Here is a 20770-nt window from a genome sequence, read left to right on the forward strand (position 1 = left end):
GATCAGCCATAGGGATGCAAAAGAAATGAAGAAACTTGGCTTCTGCCCTGGAGAAGCTTAACAGTCCAGTTGAGAAGAACCCATGGGCCAAAACTGATAATTTATCAAATTTACCATGCCAAAGATAAACACATGTGAATCCAGTTGTTTTTTAAGGAATGTTGTGATGTAGGCGGATATGATGTTGGAGAGAGGGGAGCCTGGGAGAGGCCCCAGAACAACCACAGCCAGATCCTGAGGCCTTTGGCCTGCCCCAACCTCTGGGAGGCCCAGTTTTTCCCATCATAGACTAGAGATGACCATCCTTGCCAGACTCAGGGTGGTTGTGCAATCTAATGATCATGTGTATGTGAAAGAACTTTTAAAAGCACCATTAAAAGCATATAAGAAACTATTAATTAGTTTACCTATATTTTACCAGCTTGTTGAAGCACAGTCTATCCCAGCAAACAACTGACCCCTTAGTAATTATATATAAGCCCTGAAATTTTCCTCCTTAGGAAAGTTAATACCTGGGACTCCATTTTCATTGAGTTTGTAGTAACTGCAAGGCAGTTTTTTTAGGGGGGTGGTTGGAGGGGAGGGGACACTTAAGTGTTTAATACTTTAACTACTAAGTGGATGTTTTATTAATTTAGTGACTTTCTAAGAGACGTGGTGTATCGGTGTTAGCTGTGTGAGCATCCTGCCTCCAGAACAGGCATTCCTCTTTGACTCAGCTCTCTTCCCCTAAAAAGCAGTGTTAAAACTTGCATGCATTTGATTTTCCCAGAAAGCATTGCTGCCCTGGAAACAGGCTGGAGGAACTTTGGAAAAGGTGGAGTCTTCACCCACTCTTGAGTCAGAGGCAAATACTTCAACCACATAATTAAAGTTTTCTTCACAAAATAGGGGATTGTGAGCAGACACTGGCAGGAATCCAAAATTCTAATTTCTGACTATGATTTAATTTCAATTTTAAATAAATCGGTTTTTAATTTAAAAAGAGTGAGCTTCATAACATTAGCAATGATTGCAACATTAAGCCCAGTGTTCACAATCTAGCAATATAAAACATTATTTATATCTGAATCGTAAACAGCCTTTTGAAATGGATTATGGTTTTTCTCCCTATTCTAATACAACCTGGAGGGTACTAAAAAGTGTTGTGTGAAATTAACATTCTGCTGACTTTCGCCTATAAATGAGAAGCGAGCTATTAACATTTGTGTATTTTCATTATGTAAATTGTGTTAACACATGCCCACAAATTGCCACCAGCAATGCAATAATTTTCTCTCAGTGATCATAATGTGTCCAAGTGAGTCATTTTGATTATGACATGCTAATTACATATTGCCTTTTTTCAGATTCAGAAAAACCAGGGATCTTTAATGGTAAGCTTTATGAGTTCAGAAAAAAATTCACTTTTCTTTTTCCTGATGGCTGCTTCCTTTGCATGCTTGAATGCCTTGTTTTAAACTTAGCAAATTGCATTTTGAAGAAAATGCAAACCTTTAACTGCCTGTATTAGATTAGGTACCATTAGAAATAATAGAACATCCTGAGCATCAATGTTTTTATAAGTTTGCTGTTGTTGATTAATCTTGCTATATTTTATTGCATTAATGATTTTTTCTTTCCACTCCACTGTAAAGATATTGCATAGAGGCTAATACTTTTTCCTCTCTTCTTTCCCATTGCAGCCTCTCCAGCTTCTGCAGTGCATTGTTGATGAGGTGAGGCATCGTCTTATGTGCTTTCACTCCTAAAGTCATTCCTAATGGTGTGGAAAGCTTATATTTTGTTTCCTAATGAAGCACAGTGCCCAACATCCTCAGAGCAAGTTGTGTTGTATGGCTCTGAGCTGTGTTACGTGAACTGGCCTTGTCCTGAATCCCACTCTTCTGATGCCGGCTGAGGCTCTCTGCCAAAACAGACTATCCTACAGGCTGGTCCTTGGGGGTATCAGAAGCCCTAAAGACAAAACACGATAATATTAATTTATCCCCTCTCTGGCCAGATGGGGATGGAGCCGGAAATTAAAGTGGTACCATTTTTTTTCTGTAACAGATATTTAAAGTCGTTCAGTAGACAGGGGTCAGAGTTGAACAGCAGAAATAAGCTGGATAAAATTTGTCCTCCTTGCTTTACTTACCCAAAGCATAGCAGAGTGACAAAAGTGTTGAAAAGCTCTAGGTCAACAATTCAGCTTTAATTCCTAATTAGGCATTTTCCCCTGAACATACTCCTGACTTTTTGTGCTTTTAACTGGTATTCTCACATGTTAAGTCACGCTACCTCTGATCATCCTTATCCATCAAGTTTCACTGTCTCTTTGCCTTCATGGAGTTAAGCTACCTGAATTTCATTCTCAGTCAGCTTTTCTACTTTTGACTCTGACTTTAAATTCCTTTTTTTCTGTAAATTAGCAGTCTTATGGTATACAAGATTCCAATTAAGAAGCATTAATGTTTTGTAGAAACAGTTTTTCTGGGCTTGGGCTTGCCTGCTAGCAGTGTTTATTTTTTAAACTTTAATTTTACAATATTTGAAATGCTTGTAGTGAAGGCGATAAATGTTTCAGATAGGAAAGTTTGAAAGGAAAAAAATCGTAATTCATAATTATTCCTCTCAATTAAACATCTGTATAACCAGTTATGAGATTTGGGAGAAAAAATAAAGATCCTCCTAGGAAAAAAGCAAACACATACACATATCACAATAATAGTAAGAATGGGGCTCCAGCATCCTTAATGGCTGCATCAGTCAGTCCATATATCCCATGCAAGCCATAAACCATGTTAGTGCAAAAATGAAGGCATCATCCTGAAACAAATGGAGGCCCCATTTTCTCAAATATCAGACAGACCTCCTGGATCTAACAGCTCATCAATGTCTTCTGTCATCTTAGATTCTGAAGGCATCCCATCCCCATCAGAATCCTCCTAATTAAACTGATTTTCCTGAGCTCCCCCTTCAGGATTGCTTAGGAAAGTGTCCCGGGAAGTTCAGCCTACCCAGTCAAGTGCACAGCCTGCCACATTTCCTGGGCTCTGCTATTCTTGGTCTGCCAGACCCTTGGGCGTCAGAATATCCAGGTGCAGATATCTTCTCCAATAATACGGGTATTGCTGGAGAGCTCACTTGAAGATTTTCTGGATCAAATGGATATTTGTATTCCTTATTTAAAGTAGCAGTGATTGCTATTAAATGTAAAATATTTTACTTGTTTGAGTTGGGTAAAATCTTGAGACTTTTGAAATCATCATAGGGAGATTTTCTAAGGAGAGAAGGTCTGTGTGATGAAGGACAATAGCTTACAACTTAAACAGTATGTTTTTCTTTAGAGTGCTTCTTCCTCAGGTGAGAGAAAGCTGTAACTTAGACATCTATTCCCATTTAATCTAAAAACACTGATATCTCTTTTTTTTTGGAGACTTGGGAAATTCACATATATCTTTAAAACAAACATAAGTTGATCTTGGAACCAGCTGATGGTTGGTAATAAGAGTATTAGGAGTGAGTTGGCCAGATAACCTGCCTCAGGCAAGGCGCGTCGTAGCTTCTAAGAAAGGAAGGTTTGGTGGGATCCTTTGATTAATGTGCTCATCCCGTGTTTGTCAGGTTTCTCATTGCTGTGAAACAGTGCTTCTCAAAGGGTATGGGTAGTTCAAGGACTAACTACATCAGGATTATCTAAGACAGTTGTATAAAATGCAGACTCTTGGACCTAGATCACTGAATTCAACCTTCTGGGAATGGAGCCCAGGAATCTACATTTTCCTGGCTTCCCAAGTAATTTCACACAATAAAGTCTGAGAACCTCTTCTATTAGTATAATGGCTAAATCTTCCCTTGTAGATCCCAGAGGACAATTAACTATCTATCTTCATTTACATCTGACGTTTAGGGCTTCTATTTCTGAGTCAGTATAACCAGCCAGGATTTGAACCATCTTACTCCTTGGGCATGGAATATACCCCATTATAAAATGGCTCTCCAATGAGCCTATACTGTTTCTCTTAGGAAAAAGTTAACAATCGAAAAGGACCACCCTCAAAGGAATCTAATTCAGATAAGATGGGTGTATTTGGAGTCATGTACAAAATAGCTAATAAGCAAAGCCCAGTATATTTTATTTATTATTGTGTGGCTATACCTTGACCTCCTAGCGTGGCCTTGCGAAGAATGAAGAAGGAGTAAAACAACATCATGTGGACAGGAGGCGGTGCCAGAGTGGCCAGGGGTGAACCTCAGGAGCTGGGAGTCAGGAGATGGAACTGTGGGACAAAGCGAGTTAGCCATTTCAGATCCAGATAGAAGACCCCAAAAGTTAAGCCAGAGGGGTAAGAGCCATGAACACGAAATCTGAACCACAGAATAGGAACTGGAAGGGCAGCCGAAGAACCGGGGGGTGGGGGGTGCAGTTTATCCAGCTTGTACCTGGCTAACTCAGCATGTGAGTGCTGTCTTAGAGTCGCCGTATTTGCCTCGGAGTTGCTTCTCTCAAAAGAGCTTCCTACTGTAAAACTCATAACCAGGTCCACCCCCAGTCCTTGAATGCCTGAACTGTAAAGTACTGTGGTTTGTTGTCAGTCATGTATGTCTCTGTGTGCCGTGTTGCCTTGCCCGTCTGATGTCTTTGGGAGATAAGGTGGCCCTTACTGTCAAGATAACTGATAACTGCTTTAAGCTCTGACATCAGTGAGAAAATTTGCACTTTTAGAAAGAATGTTTCTAAAATTTATTTGCTTTTGGCACCCTATTGATAAAGTGTGGTGCATATCATTTTTCACTGATACAAAGGTTTTGTTGTATTGTAACCTTTTCTTGATGACTCAGGTCCATGTTTTGAACACAGCACTGAACTAAACTTTGATGTACTGATGTCCTATAGGGTTACAGAGAATTGTGGGGCTCTTGCCTTTCTCTTTTAGTGAATTTCTGAGCCATTTTGCCTGTGTTATTTTGCTTTGGCATTCAGCAGTATGCTTGGGCTTTTTGAGTTGTGTAGAACCATTTGCTCCCAGACTAAATGGCCCTACAAGGGCGTGCTGATCTGCTTCATGCTTTTCTTGGGTTCTCTCTTGTGGTCACCTCTGTTTTCTGTGGTGACTTGACTTGTTAGTGACTACTAACATTCTTGTCAGTGACTCCTTGTTAGCCTGATGATCTGATCATCTTATCTTCAGTCTTTACACTCCTCACAGTGACTGATAGCAAAACTGAAAGGTATCAAATGAAATTGGATACCCAAGTGCTATGTGTAAGGTCAGACACACTCATCTGAGAAGAGCAAATAAGACTGATGAAGTAAAATGAGTGGACTTGTGTTCATTCATTTCAGCAGATAGTTCTCAAAAGTGCCGACTGTATACTAGCCCCAGTTGACCAGGCCATACTCAGGACAGCCTCCAAGACCGGAGAGAATTGGGCTTCTGGGCAAGGCTCCCAGGTCAACTGCAAAGTAGGTGAGTCAGGGTAGCAAGGCAGAGGCCCAGTCACAGATCCTGGGCCAATGCAGTGTGCCAGGACCCAGGAGGCTATGTAGCCATCCAGAGCTCTCCCTAGTGCCTGGGCTCCCAGTTTGACTGGCAACAAAGGCCTGGCCACACTGGTGATGGTAGATGGGAACAGAGAGGTGATAGCTGAGTCACTGAAACCCAGGGCTGGCTGGGGCCAGCCAGGAAATCAGTCAACTGAGGTGCTGGAAACTACAAAGAATGAAGTGGGGACTTCCCCCTTGAGCCTACCCAGCCACAGACTTGGAAAGGATAATAGTACAAAATTGAATAATTACGCTTCATCATAGGGTGCATACTAACAACCCAGAAACAGGAGGGTTTGTTCTACCAGAAGAGTATGTGTTCTGGGGGTAGACTGGGAGAGGGCCTTGAGGAGACGTGGCATTTAAGCTAGGTCTTAAAGCATGAATAGAAGTTCACAAGGTCAAAAAAGGGAAAAACTAAATGTCAGACAGAAGGGCTTGAAACTGTCTTGCAAATCATTTTTGAGTTCACAGATGTGTTTCAGAATGTTCAGGATATCTAACATATGACAGCCAGAAAAAAATGGATTATTACTCTGAGTGTATATGTGTTTCAAGCATATTACAGCTAAAAATGAATTTATCTCTAATATCTGTAGGTCCTCAGCAGGGCAGTTAACAAATTTCTGATATATACCTCTGTTTACTTATTCCTTTTACTAGGAAAAAGCGAATCCCTGTAAGTCATGTTTTATACCTGATCAGAAGTATCTTCTACATGATAGGGTATAAAATCAACACACAAAAATCAGTTGTGAGGCTCCTCTGCTGGTCCAGTGGTTAAGAATTTGCCTGCCGATGCAGGGCGCATGGGTTCAATCCCTGCCTGGTCCAGGAAGATTCCACTTGCCATAGGACATCTAAGCCCACGTGCCACAGCTGCTGAGCCTGTGCTCCAGAGCCCACGAGCCGCAACTGCAGCGCCCTCGTGACACGACCGCTGGAGCCTGTGCGCTTAGAGCACGTGCTCTGCCACAAGAGAAACGGCGCAGTGAGAAGCCTGCGCAGCACAACCAGAGGGTGGCCCCCACTTGCCGCAGCTAGAAAGAGCACTTCTTCGTGTTAGTAACCCAAAGTGAAATTAAAAAAACAGTTCTAGTTAGTTAGCATCAAAAGTGATCAAATAGTTACGAATAAATTTAACAGAAGTAGAAAACTTCTACATTGAAAATTACAAAACATCTTTGAAAGAAATTAAAAGACTTTAACAGAGAAACATCCCAGATTCATGGGATGGAAGACAGTACTGTTAAGATGGCAGTACCTCCCAACTGCTCTACAGATTCAGTACAATCCCAGTGGATTCTTGCAGAAATGAACGAGTTGATCCCAGAATTTATATGGAAATGCAGAGGAGTCAGGGTATCATCCCAAGCAATCTCAGGGGGAGAAAAAACAGAGAGGATTCAAACTTCCTGAGTTTGAAACATATTACAAGTTACAGTGATCAAGGTAAGGGTGGTTCTGGCATAAGAATAAGTGTGTGGAATATCCTGTCCAGCTGAAAAGGACTGCTAAGTACAGATCATCACAGAGGAACTTATTTCTGTTTTCTATTTTTTAACTTTGACGTTTGTATTGAGCTATAATTTATATAACATAAAATCCATTCTTAGAAAGTATACACCTCAGTTCCAGAACATTTTCCTCACTTCCCAAAGAAACCCAGTACCTGTTAATAGTAACTCCTATTTCCTCTCTCTCCTCCAATCCCTGGTAACCACTAACTAATCTATTTTCCTTCTCTATGAATTTCCCTGTTGTGGATATCTCATATAAACTGGACGTGTAATATCTGGCATCTTGTGTTTGGTTTCTTTCATTTAGCGTGATATTTCCAAGGCACACCCATGTTGAGGTATTTGTCAGTATTTATGGTCAGATAATACCCCATTGTATGGACATACCACATTTTTGTCTGTCTTTCATCAGTGGGTTAACATTTGGACTGTTTCCACTTTTTGACTATTAGGAATAATGTTGCTGTGAACATTTGTGTACAAATTTATATGAGGATGTATGTTTTTAAATCTCTTGGTTATATGTTCCCAGTAGTGGAATTGCTGGGTCACACGAAAATTCTGTTTAGCTTTTTAATTTTTTCATTTTAACAATGTTTATTGTTTAATATTATCCAAGTAGTACAAGTTTAGAAAACCATAGGCAAGTAAAGTACAGGAAAATGCCAGTGTCTCCCATAGTTACCTATCCAGTGATGGGCCTGATTACACTCTTTTTGTATATCCTTTATACCTTTGTTTTCTCTTATATGTGTATTAACATTTGTATTTAACTTTTTGATGAACTTCCAAACTGCATTTTACAGCAATTGTACCATGTTACATCCCCATCAGCAATTTATGAGGGTTCAGATTTCTCCATGTTCTTGTCAACAGTTGTTATTTTCAGTTTTGTTTTTTTTTGATTGTAGTCATTCTGATGGATATGAAGTAGTCTCTCATTGTGGTTTTGATTTGCATTTCCCTTGTGACTTAATGATATTGAGCATATTTTCATGTGTTTATTTATTGTTTGAATATCTTCTTTTCTATTCAAGTGCATTTTCTCTTTTTAAATTGTTTTTTATTTTTAAATTACTAGTTTTGAGTTGTTAGAGTTCTTTATGTATTCTGGATACTCGATTATAAATTTTTTCTCTCATTCTATGGATTGTTTTTTCACTTTCTTGATGCTGTCCTTTGACACATGAAAGTTAAAATATATATGTACGTACATACATATATATATATATATATATATTTTTTTTTTTTAACTTTGAAGCCTTTCTGGTTTGATCACAGGTTAGAAAGCTTAGATCTCCACACTGTCTGCATCCCACCTCTGGCAACCATATAAAAGTACTTAGAGTTCCTTAGATGACAGTTTGGAAACCACTGATTATAGCCCAAACCATCATTCTGTAAACCTGTATTAATCCCAGAGTTAGGTACAGGGGATAGGGAATTAGTTAAATTACAATTGCCAGTAGGTTCTGCTTTAGTTAAGGGGACAGGCTCGTAAGCAATCATATGTGAGTTCAGTTGAGTTCAGTCGCTCAGTCACATCCGACTCTTTGCGACCCCGTGGGCTGCAGCCCTCCACGCTTCCCTGCCATCACCAACTTTAAACTGCAGGTAGTGTAAGTGGTCTGAGACTTGATGAGCTCTCAGAGGAGCACAGTGACTGCTGTTTTACCTACTCACATAAATGAGCATGTATGATAAGGCATTTAATGATGTTTGCAGCCAATAAATTCTAGACTCTTCTGTCCATGGGATTTTCCTGGCAAGAATCCTGGAGTGGGTTGCCATTTCCTCTTCCAGGGAATCCTCCTGACTAGGGATCGAACCCAAGTCTCCAGCGTCTCCTGCATTGACAGGCAGATTCTTTATCACCAAGCCACCTGGGAAGCCCCCTTATAAATTCCATGTATACCCAAAGTGTAGACAAGGTGCAGGGAATACACAGAGAAGAAAGCTTGTCATGAAGCGGGTGGTAATATACCAGAGGGCTCTACAGAGAAAGGAAGCCCCAGGGCCAGTAGGAGCTGGCCCACAGATACTTGAGGCCCATGTAGAGTTCAGCATGGCTGCAGTGCTTGGCAAAGTATTAAAACAGATGAGAGCAACAGCCAGGTTTAGAAAAATCTTTAAACATTGTACCCAAAAGCATTTGCAGAAATGAAAGAGGAGGGGGTGGGTGAAAGGATTTTAAGCAAAGAATCAACAGAACCAGATTTGTGTTTTAGAAAAGTCACTCTGACGAGCTTGTGGAAAGTGGATTGGAAACGACAGGAATTTACTGTACTTACAGTCTTGATCAGAAAGTATGCAGACTTTTCATTAGGACAGCCTTAGCATGTTTGAAGGGTGTTTAGGAAATAGAATAAACTGAATTTGGTGAATGAATAATTGGACGTGGGGGAGAGTGGGAGGACGGAATCAGAGAAGAAGCATTTGGCATGGGCAGTCAAGGCCTCACTGAGATGGGGCGCACACACATGAGGAGACAATTAGCATTTTGTTCATAGGACAGCACTAAGCACCTCATTCAAAACTCAATTCTGGGCTTACCTGGAGGCTCAGTAGTAAAGAATCCACCTGCCAGTGCAGGAGGCATGGGTTCAGTCCCTGACCCAGGAAGATCTCACATGCCTCAGAGCAACTAAGCCTACATGCCGCAGCTACTGAGCCTGTGCCCTAGAGCCCACGAGCCACAGCTCCTGAAACCCACATGGCCGGGAGCCCATGCTCTGCAACAAGAGAGGCCACCGCAGCGAGAGGTCCACACACCACACCTAGAGAGTAGTCCCTGCTTTGTGCAGCTAGAGAAAAACCCGCACAGCATCAAAGACCCAACACAGTCAAAAATAAATAAAATTATTTTTTGAAAAACTGTCAATTTCTGTTTCAGACTCAATTATAAGAAATACATCAGCTAAAGTTTTAAGTTCCCAGGCTTTTTTTTTTTTCTGTCTTCCTAGTACTATATCTATTCATAAGTATTTGTTGAATGAAATTTATGCATAATTATAAGAAGTTACTACTTTTTTTAAGACTCAGAAAACCAAATCCAAAAAGTAATAGTGTATGATGAGGAGATACTTAGCTAATAAATACAGTCCTTTATCAAAACTCCCAAGTCTGGCCTTAACCTTTACGATTTACCAACTGTTTTCCACTGTGTTCCCCAATGTCACATTGCTTTCCCACTACACTGTTTTACAGATGAGGAAACTGAGGGCCAAAGGACACAGCTCTTTTTACTACACTGTAACTGCCCTTGATAGAAGCAAAAAGTGACAGCTGAACATTCTGGCGTCAAAGGGAGAGATTATTTTTCAAAACTGTAAAAGAAGACAACTTAGAAAGCATTGCAGACATGCCCCCAGGGCAGAAGTATATAACAACACAGTTCACTTTCACTGTCTATAAGAATGACTCCATGCCTGTAAGAAAGAATTGAATTCTCTTCTGCATATTCTGTTTAAGTTGGCAGGGAGGAGATTGACTCCTTTTAGAAAGATTTATGTATACAAAAGGATTGGCTATTAAACCACTATTACCTTTTAAAAATTCCTTCGTGGAGAATCACTCCTTCTTAGACTAACTGAGGGCTGGTTAATGAGAAGCTGCTGGGGTATGCACATAGGTGCTTTCTGGGAGTGGGGGTAAGGGTATGGATGTGTGAACATGGCTGTCTAATAATACCTCCTTGGAATTCAAAAAGTGATATTAACCAGCTCCAGAGGGAATAATATCCATTCATTTTTTGCCCAAGGGCCTTCACCATAATTCTGATTTCTGAAGTTAGCCAAGAGTAAAAGGAATACCCCCATCCCTCCTGCTTCCAGCATCCTAGGATGGCCTGTTGCTTTCACAGCACGTAAATTGCAGGTAGTTTAAGTGAGACAAGAATCGATGGCCTGAGCTGTCTGACAACCCATGCCTGCCTGGAGCTTCCCACCACAGTGCCTGACACCCTAACCACTGGCTTAAATGGGTGTTGATAATGTGGGATTTCATGTTATTTGTGACTTGTACAACTTAATGACTGGGATGCATCAGAAACTTGGGAAGTTAATACAAGTAGATGCATAAGAGTCGTGTCCGCCTGCAGTATTGTTAACTAGATCTCTGTCTCAGAGTGTTGGGAATGTATAATTGGGATCCTGAAAACCGATATTCCTGTTTTATGTAAGGCAATCTTTTGAAATCTAATACTTCTTTTGAAAAGTCCAGTATGTTTAAATTAATGCAGTTTGAGTGGTTTGAAGATTGAAGATAGGTTAGCATTAAGGCCATGATTCCTTTAGTAATTACTTTTTCTTTTGGTAATAACTGTTTCTTTAGAAATGACATTAACATTCTACCAAAACACAGCAGTAATCCAAAAGTTAATGTTCTGTTCATTTATAATTATATTTAATTCATATTTATGAGTTGTTGGGAGGAAGGAGAAAGAAGGAAGGAAATTTTTAAAATGTAACAGAAGCAGCAAGTTAAAACCAGAAATTTTCCTGATAATCTGAAGAATATATAGTCATTTAAAGTAGGAAAAAATAATTTTTTAAATACAGCTATATAAAATCAGATTTTATTAGCTACTGCTGAAAAAGTATATTTTTTTATTATTTCTTAGTGGCACTGAATAAATTCAGTGGATAGATTTTTTTTCACTTCTTTTTTACTAATCAAAATATTAGCATAAACATCCCTATGATCTTGATCTTGGTAAGTCAATTAGATTAGTGTGTTTTTTTTTAAACAGGGAAAATTCTGCATCTTCAGATAGTCATTGAACAAGTAGCTTTGTGTTGTTTTCTTTGAATTGTCCACGAAGCCTGATGTATTATTAATGAATTAATTTCTTGGTGGTGAAGGCTCGTGAATAGCTTCTGTGAATGGGCAGTTGCCTGGTGGGGCCAGTTTTGGCTGCTGTCATTTAACATGTGTTGCTCTATTGTGAAGTCTTATCCAGCCGTAGGACAGTGCTCGTTTAATCCACCATGATGGGACCTATACACCCCGAGCCCACTTTGGATGCCAGGGTCAGTTACACAGCAGCTCAGGCTGGGGCACTGCTCCGCCTCACTGCCGAGTCGCTGTAATCATTTTGCCTGCCGTTAATTTTCCCTAAACCAGGGGAAACATGTCTGTGAGCTGTACAAATGTTCTCAAAAGAGAATCCAAACTGGTCGGCTGGGGTGTTGCCTCCATTCCAGAACGGAGGCAGCATTCCAGGGAGTGTTAAGCTCCTTCCTTCCTCCTGGAAATGGAAGCGTCTGGGCCCGTGAGATCCCTGATGTTCTGAGGTCCAGAGTAGCAGATGGCATTATGATTTTCCAAATCCTGATGAACATTCTAACTGAACTTGTTCATTTCACAGTATGTAGTTCTATTTTTTTCCACTTCCTCTCCCTTCCTCCCTCCCTGTTCCTCTCTTTCTTTGTTCCTCTCATACTGGCTAATTTTAAACGGATTCAGTATCTCCTTTAGCCAGCTTTCAATCCCCTTGTCTCTGTGTTTATTGTATGGAACCAGGTATGGCACTATTTGACACAGAATTCTCAACCTGCGACTCGCCGCTAACCTCACCTTTGAATTGGTTTATAAAAATGTGTAAGCAAATACAACTGACACTCGTATACCGTGAAGCCACTGGAAGTTCTGTTCTTTCCTATATCTGTGGCTGGCAGTGCAGGTGGCAAACGGCAGTAATTATTTTAACTAACAGCTGAGTGAACGTTCAGGAGGACACACAGTGTGGCGATGGGGACTTTGGATTTCAGCAAGTTCCCTGAGTCTATCTGGATAGCGTTATGGCTTGTTGATTTTTCAGGACACGGACCTGCCAGGTTCTTGCCCTTGAACAGTATGTGGATGTAGTTCAGCTGTTGCAATGTTAACCCTTTACCAATGAAAAAAGGAATAACTCCTCTCATTTAGGAACTGTTAAGGGCTCTTTTTCACTCCTGGATTTTCCTCTTGCATTTTTGTTTAATATAGTTTATGATCTACCTTTAAGACTGCTTTTAATCAGCACTTCCACACATAGAACCTGGTGAAATGGTAGTGTGTATATTAACATTAAAATTTAGGTCTTGGATCAGACATGTGTAAGCTGGACTTTTCCTGAGGAAAAAAAACTAACCAGTGTATGAAATTCAAACACTATATAGAGACTAGGTAAAACCACAGGTAGGAATTGCTGAATAATTACCTTTAGACTAGCCTGAACAGGAGGCTTCCCACGAGGGCGAGCTCATTTAATGGTTCCTAAAACTCAATCTCCTGGATGTCAGTGGTCATGCTTGATTATTTGCACCAGTGTTTTATGAAAAAGCAGTAGAAATGCATTGGGAGGCTACAGGGAGAGTGGTAGGAAACAATAACAGGTTTTACTTTTGTAAATGAAATCCCTTTGGTATGAGACAAGCATGTTTTTTCCTGCTCTGCCTAAGCCATTGAAAAGGAAGACATGTGTGAATGTCAGTGTGTCTCTGTGTGTATGTGTGCCATTCAGATAGGCTCCTCTAAATAATACTGTGAACTGTAGCTTATGACCAACAAGAGACCTAAAATAAAAAGAGGAAAAAAGATGTTCATTGACTTTGGAAAAGAAGCAGTTGCAAATATGGTTTTAAGAGATTAATCCATTTCAAGTTTTCCACCTACCTATTTTCAGGGAATTTTATGAAACACCAAGATCTTTGCCATATGTTTAGAAAATATCTGAGTAAATGTAAGTCTTTTAAATGACACACACAAAAAAGGGATAGTTTTGACATACATGACAAAGTTTATCTTCTGTTTTATCCCAGTACTGAAGAACTGCCAAAACATTTAGGAGAAAATGGGGAGGAGGGAGGGGACTGCATAATCTCAAATTTCAGAGATTCCTTTAGAACTGTTCATTTATATTTTGTGTTTTTTATAAGCCGTCTGGTCGTGATGTTCTCTTGGCTAGTAGCTGGTTCTCCTATAATTTAACAGTTTGTGGGTAAGGTGGATGTTTCGGTGGTGAAAATTCTAGCCTTTTGCCCCTGGTTCCAGGTCCACCTGAGACAAGTTAAATGAGCTGATACTGTCAGCCAGGACCCAGTGGATAGAACTTCACACCCAAATGCCCACACGTGTAATTTGTCACTTCTGGCAACCCAGAGCATGGGGTGACCCGGCGTGGAAATTGAATCATCTTTCACTTTCTCTGCTCAAGTCTTGATGTGGAGTGAGATGAGTAAGACAAGGGCTCCGTGGTCTCCAGCTGAAGAGGGTCAGAGGTTTCCTTTTCTGATGACGTCCATCTGCAAGCCTTCCTAAGCTCAAAGCCTCTTTCTCAGCCCAGCACTGTCCATCATTGCATCCTGCAGATGAGATCAGTTCTATCTGATTGTGAAATCAAAAATAGACTTTAGGGTCAAAACACTCATTGTTCCCTGACAAAGTGGCCACATTTTTAAGTAAACTAAGTGTTCTGAACAAGCATTGATTGAATTTGTACAACCCTGGTGTGGAATTCTGATTTACTAATGTATTAACCAGGCTGAATTACTCTCTGACTGAGCACTTGTCTATCCATTTTCCGCCTCTCTCTCTCTGATGAGATGTGACTGCCTTTCTCCCCCCTGGCTACAGTCGGTTATAGCAGAAACTTACAGATGTGAACATTGAGAACCTTCAAAATATTAAAACTGAGTTAATTTCCCAGAATCTACCATTGGATTGCACTTTGGATGGGTAGATTTTTGGTTTGGAGATGACCTCTGTGGAGATATTTTAAAATATGTTTATTTATTTGGCTGTGCTGAGCCTCAGTTGTAGCATGTGGGATCTAGTTCCCTGACCAGGGATGGAACCTGGACCCCTTGCATTGGGAATGCAGGATCTTGGCCATTGGACTGCCAGGGAAGTCTCCTGTAGAGATCTTTAAAGGCGAGGATTCTGTTCTTTCGTTTTTGTGTGTATGTCTTCCCCACACCCCACCCCCGCCTAAGCGAACAAGGTTTCCTCCCCAGTCCAGAGCAGATTTGCCCTGTGAATTCTGCCAGTTGTCTCACAAAGATACCACTTTAAGGCAGTGAACAGGGGAGGATCACAAACCAACTTGAGATCTGATAAAGCAAAATGTACACAGTCTGATGTGAAGCCATTGGAGTCACAGACACCGTTCCACCTCAGCACTGTGGACAGACATGGAGCAAGCTAGGAGAGCTCTGCCAATTCGTATGAATGCCAGTATGCAGGACCAGAAATTGTTGAGCCAGACCAAAGGAACATGAGGCTTGAATTAGTTTTAAAATGTTAGAGCACAACTCTCAGTTCTGGTCAGACCATAGGTGACTGTCTGATGTTAATTACCTGTTGGCTTGATGGCTTGACACCAAGAAGTCTATAAATACGCTGTTAGAAAGGATGACCATATTTCTCTTAACTCGTCTGGTTTAATCTAATCACAGCACAGCTGACCTCAGAATTCACCAGTGTGGCCAACACTTCGAGATTCTTGAGAATTTATCCTTCTATCTTCTTTCCGTTTCACTCCCAATAAGTGTAAAATCTTGGTCTGGAGAAATGTCTCTTTTGCGCACAAGAAGGGTACATAACACAGATTAAGATGTTCACTGCAGATGGTGACTGCAGCCATGAAATTAAAAGACACTCCTTGGAACAAAAGTTATGACCAACCTAGATAGCATATTCAAAAGCAGAGACATTACTTTGCCGACTAAGGTCCATCTAGTCAAGGCTATGGTTTTTCCTGCGGTCATGTATGGATGCGAGAGTTGGACTGTGAAGAAAACAGAGAGCCAAAGAATTGATGCCTTTGAACTGTGGTGTTGGAGAAGACTCTTGAGAGTCCCTTGGACTGCAAGGAGATCCAACCAGTCCATTCTGAAGGAGATCAGCCCTGGGATTTCTTTGGAAGGAATGATGCTAAAGCTGAAACTCCAGTACTTTGGCCACTTCATGCAAAGAGTTGACTCACTGGAAAAGACTCTGATGCTGGGAAGGATTGGGGGCAGGAGGACAAGGGGACGACCGAGGATGAGATGGCTGGATGGCATCACCGGCTCGATGGACACGGGTCTGAGTGAACTCCGGGAGTTGGTGATGGACAGGGAGGCCTGGCGTGCTGTGATTCATGCGGTCGCAAAGAGTCGGACATGGTTGAGCGACTAAACTGAGCTAAACTGAAGATGTTCAAGGTCCCTTCACCCCTAGGTGCTTCTCTGGCAGTGAGGATGGAAGAAAGTAGACCAGAGATGGTATATTCCAGCCCTCCAGACTCTCCTAGTTTCTTCCCCATCATTCTTAGCAGTGTACATCTTATCTCTCTGAACAACACTAATTCTTCCAGGATGTGGATTAAGTATCAGTCATCTTGCAGTGCCCACCCAAGCACCTTTGATATGATAGAGGGCCAAGAAAATTGTTGAATGAGTGAACCAATAAATAAGTAATGAATGGTTTTATCATTTTTATACAGTATTTTGTGTCTCTGCCTATCAGTGTCTGAATTCACCACCACATCATTGTCAGATTCCATTGTCATCTTTTATTATGAATTAAAGGCAAAACTTAAATCCTCAGGTATGTTTTTAAAGCAAAGGTTCCTCAGCCTTTTTTCCAATTGAATAGTTATACCAGGCTTCTCCATTATTCAAAACAGAACTCTACTAAAAACCTGGACCTCAACGAGTTAAAAAAAAACAAAACAAAAAACTCCTTACCTTTTAACTTTTAAACTTTCTATTTTTGCATCATTTTAGAGTCACATGCAGTTATAAGAAATAATGTAAAGACATCCTGTGTATCCTTAACCCAGTTTCCCCCAGTGGTAACAGTTTGGAAGTACAGTACAATATCACAACCAGGAAATGGACACTGATATAATCCACTGAGGTTATTCAGATTCTGCCAGTTCTCCATGCACTAGTGTGTGTCTGTGTGTGCACTAGCATGTGTGTGAATATAAATGACACAGATCCTTTAAAGCCAAGAAACATCATGGTTTAAAAAAAACTACGCCTTTGTAATAATGATTTCCTTTTTAAGTAAGTCATTTCAAAAGTGTTTTTCTCATTTGTATTGTCTGTTTGGAGTATCCAACTTACCTGTCTGTTCTCCATGTAACAAAGTGTAGTTTTTTGGCATACTTACTCTGCAGCTGAACTAGCAGCAGCTGTGATTGGAGTTGGACCTCCTCCCCCGCCCCTCCTCATTGCAGGTCCGCACACATACACACACTCAGATTTTCTGCTGCTTACCTTTCTTTATGCTTGAGTACCTTGCTGACAAGTGCTAATAACAAAATACCCAGAGAGAGTCCAGCTGAAGTTAGCATACATTAAACATTCTGAACTTGTCCTTTTGCTCATAGATTGTGCATAATTAATAATTAAACAGCTTCTGTTGTAATGGGTTGACCTTCCTGAACCGTTCATTATTCACAAGGCAAAGGCATCACTCAAACTTTCTTGCTGTTGTCCTTCACTGTTCCCTAGCTTGCTGCCTGCTTGTGCTGCAGTTGTTTAGCACGAGGGGCTGGCCAGGCTGTTCACAAAACCTCTGAGACTGGAAGGCTATGCTCCGTGAGGACCAGAATTGCTTACTGAAATGGCCACAGCAGTTTTTAATACAACAGTTGCCGATTCTGTAACAAGATCCAGCTTGTGTCCCTTTAAGCAGGACACTAAAAGTTGGTTTGGGACCAGAATCTCAGGTCATGACTTGTGGTTAAGGTTGTATCCACTGTTTTTGTTCCATACCTCCGTGCTTAGAAGTTCAACAGAGAAGTGTCCCGCAGAAGCCCTCATGGTGAGGTGTGGCACCTAAGCTCCTAAAAACAGTGACTTCTGTTAACAATTTAGAGTCTGTTTCAGCCAGTGCTGAGCTGTTGGTGTAACTGCTTCTCTAATTTGTGTTTACATTTTTAGAATGTATTTTTTTCTTCATTTTGCCTGAACTCGTGTTTCACAGAGAACGTTTCTGATAAGTAGCAGCAGAAGTAGCAGGACTTTAGAGATGCTCTGAACCCTTGGGCATGGTTCTCTCTTGCTCTAAGGTGGATGACTGCTTGCCCTCCCTGGGGGCCACGGAGAGGCCGAAACAGCTTTCCTGTGAGCCTCCCCCATCCCCCTTGCACAGATTGGAATTAGATAACAAAATAGATAGGTTCTTGGAGATTTTTTTTACATCTTGATCTAAACTAACTTCTAATTTTACTTGCTTTTAAGCTTATTTTTAAACAAGAAAGTATACCTGAAAAATCCTTCAGCGTGGTGACTGCTGCCGGGTCTGTCTGTTCCTTTGGGGTGTTAACAGCCTGCATGCTTTTGTGGATTTGGAGGAGGCTCTCCAAGGACTCCCTGCCTCCAGTTTACATGTAGCGTTCTTGACACCCACCCAGCCAGGCACTAGTCAGTCCTCTGTATCTCAGAAAATTCTCCTCTGAGATACACAGGAGACATGGATTTTAAAATGAAAAGCAGTATCTGGCGTTATGCATGTGAGATTAGAATTTCCCCTGCATCTTTGATGACTGATTCTTTCCAGGCACCACTGCGATGAAAATCTACTCGGTGGTTCTGCAAAGTCGACTTATGCTGGCATTTTCACAAGTGAAATAAATTATTCATGGGTACCACCCAGTGTTCCTTATTTTATATTATGAGGAACTTAACAGGCTACAATATCAGGTCTTAAATAAAATTAACTACCCATGCAAAGATGTCACAGTTCCCTCGTTTTGTTTCTCATCCATGTTAAAATGACATCTTCATCAAGTTGCCTATAGTTCATCAATTTACTCTTGGTATCATACTTTGAAATGAGGCCCACATCAGCATCACGTTTTACACCAGGATCTTTGTAGAAAACCAGTCTAGAATTTTAACCATCTCAGTAAATATTCAGCCACGTTAAGACACTAAGCTTTTATTTTCCTAAACATTCATCTTAAAGCAACTGCTACTCAAATACTTCCAGTACTACCACATCCCAAAAAATTTCAGAAAGGGATGACTTAGAAAAAAATAACCACCTGGTCAGAGTCCATAATCTTCATACCTCAGACTTTGAAGTATCTTTTTGCTAACAGTATTTGAGGCCGTAAAAAGTCACTTCTTGAACTGGGCCTTGTAGAATCTCGCAGGTTGGTGATATATATGGCTTTCCTAAAACAGACCGGGCTGAAATTGCTATCATGTTTTATTTTTGCTCTTCAAACTGATAGGACTTCCGTGACCGTTCTATAGTTCCTGTAGCGAGGGCTTGTCATGTTGCTGTATGCCTTGTTTCTTTTGAGCAGACCACTCCATCAGCCCCCCATTTTTCACGTCCTCTCTATGTAATGCCTGCATGTAATCCCTTGAACTAGGCAAGATTTTATTTCGCTCCCATTTTCCTTTGTTTTCTTTTCCTCTTGGAAGCCTTTCTCTACGGATGAGAATTTTAACTTTATGATTACTAGCCTACCTCTCCTCTGGATGAACAGTCAATTCAAAGAGGACAGATATGCAAAAACTAAGAAACATTTGGTTCACATTCCTTTTTTAAAAAAAAAAAAAAACCTCTTTGGGATTTTTGGGGGGGGGTACTTTGACCCCCTCAGTTCCTTTTGATTTAATTGTATTTTCCACCAGTTTCCAATTGTTTGAATTGGAAACAAAGCCTTAATAAGAGTTCTAGTTAATTTTCTGTCTTGTAATTACCGATCTCATTTTTCTGATAATTGGCCACAGCAATTATATGTATATTTACTAATCACAGAGGAGGCTGTGCAGTTGTATCTATCTGCCACCATTGATAATGACACGCATATTGCAGAGGTGCTTTTATCATCTTCTTTTTTCCACTACATCAAAGCTATTTCCTCTCGTTCTCAATAATGAATACATGCATGCATTTGACACAGTTGTGTGCTAGAGAAATTGTTTGGCTCCCACCAAATGCTGCATGCTCTGAGTTTCTTGCCTGCAGCGCTAGAAGGTTGTATGTAATGATATATTGCTCATCCAAATGGCCAAAGCACTCCAAAGCACAGTGAGATTAAAATAAGTCATTCCTCTGTTAATTTAAATAGGTGCATGTATCATACTTTGCAGGGCACTTTGTGTGGGGATGTCAGGGAGGAAAAAAGCCGCCGAAAGGTATTTTTAATAGCAAATGAGAATAGATGAGAATAGAGTCATTTGCAGCTGCCTACTTTATGTGGCTCTCTTGTTCCAACTGTAGGTCTAATGAGATGACTGGTAAAGTACTCTGCAGTGTAATTTCATTACACCCTGAGCTGTTACACTATAAACACAGTGGCTCTCTGTCATTCTTGGAAAGACTCCTAAATTCTTAAAGCCTTCCTTTGCAGATGGTCATGGGGTTTGCTCCCCGTGTTACATGGTGATTGTGGTTTGTGGCTGTGTCGTTTCCTGCCCTCTTGAGTGACTCCCATCCCCACCCCAGTTCTGCCAGTGATCAAGGTGGGCGTTTTTCATGGCGTCCTTAATTCACCGGCTTTCTCCTGTGATGAGTTTGCCTAGACTAGCAAATAGGCCGAAATTATTTTTTAGTAAACAGCTCTTCCCCTTTCAAAGCTTTTCTATTAAAATGAAAAAAAAAAAAAACAACACCACCAACTATGACCCACATGACTCAGTTAAAGGCAAGCAGTTAAGAGCAACTGAATATACTAATAAATGTAAATAAAAAGGAAAGTGTAAATAAATAGCAAATCCAGGAA

At 40.7% G+C, this 20770-nt stretch overlaps 1 protein-coding gene across 14 annotated transcripts in view; it reads left to right on the top strand.

Moving 5' to 3' along the window:
- MAP2K5 (mitogen-activated protein kinase kinase 5) overlaps window positions 1–20770 on the top strand; it is a 263833-nt gene that overhangs the window by 194162 nt on the left and 48901 nt on the right. For 9 of the 14 annotated variants that reach the window (XM_042252082.2, XM_027971523.2, XM_042252077.1 and 6 more), the window contains 2 exons: window positions 1350–1376; window positions 1686–1718. The exons of 2 other annotated variants lie outside the window; for them this stretch is intronic. In XM_042252082.2, coding sequence (XP_042108016.1) covers window positions 1350–1376; window positions 1686–1718 — 60 coding nt within the window. The remainder of the gene's footprint in view (window positions 1–1349; window positions 1377–1685; window positions 1719–20770) is intronic. 3 more of the 14 variants (XM_042252078.1, XM_042252084.1, XM_042252086.2) reach the window with 1 other exon arrangement.

This window comes from Ovis aries, chromosome 7 (assembly GCF_016772045.2).
Source record: "Ovis aries strain OAR_USU_Benz2616 breed Rambouillet chromosome 7, ARS-UI_Ramb_v3.0, whole genome shotgun sequence".
Lineage (NCBI taxonomy): Eukaryota > Metazoa > Chordata > Mammalia > Artiodactyla > Bovidae > Ovis > Ovis aries.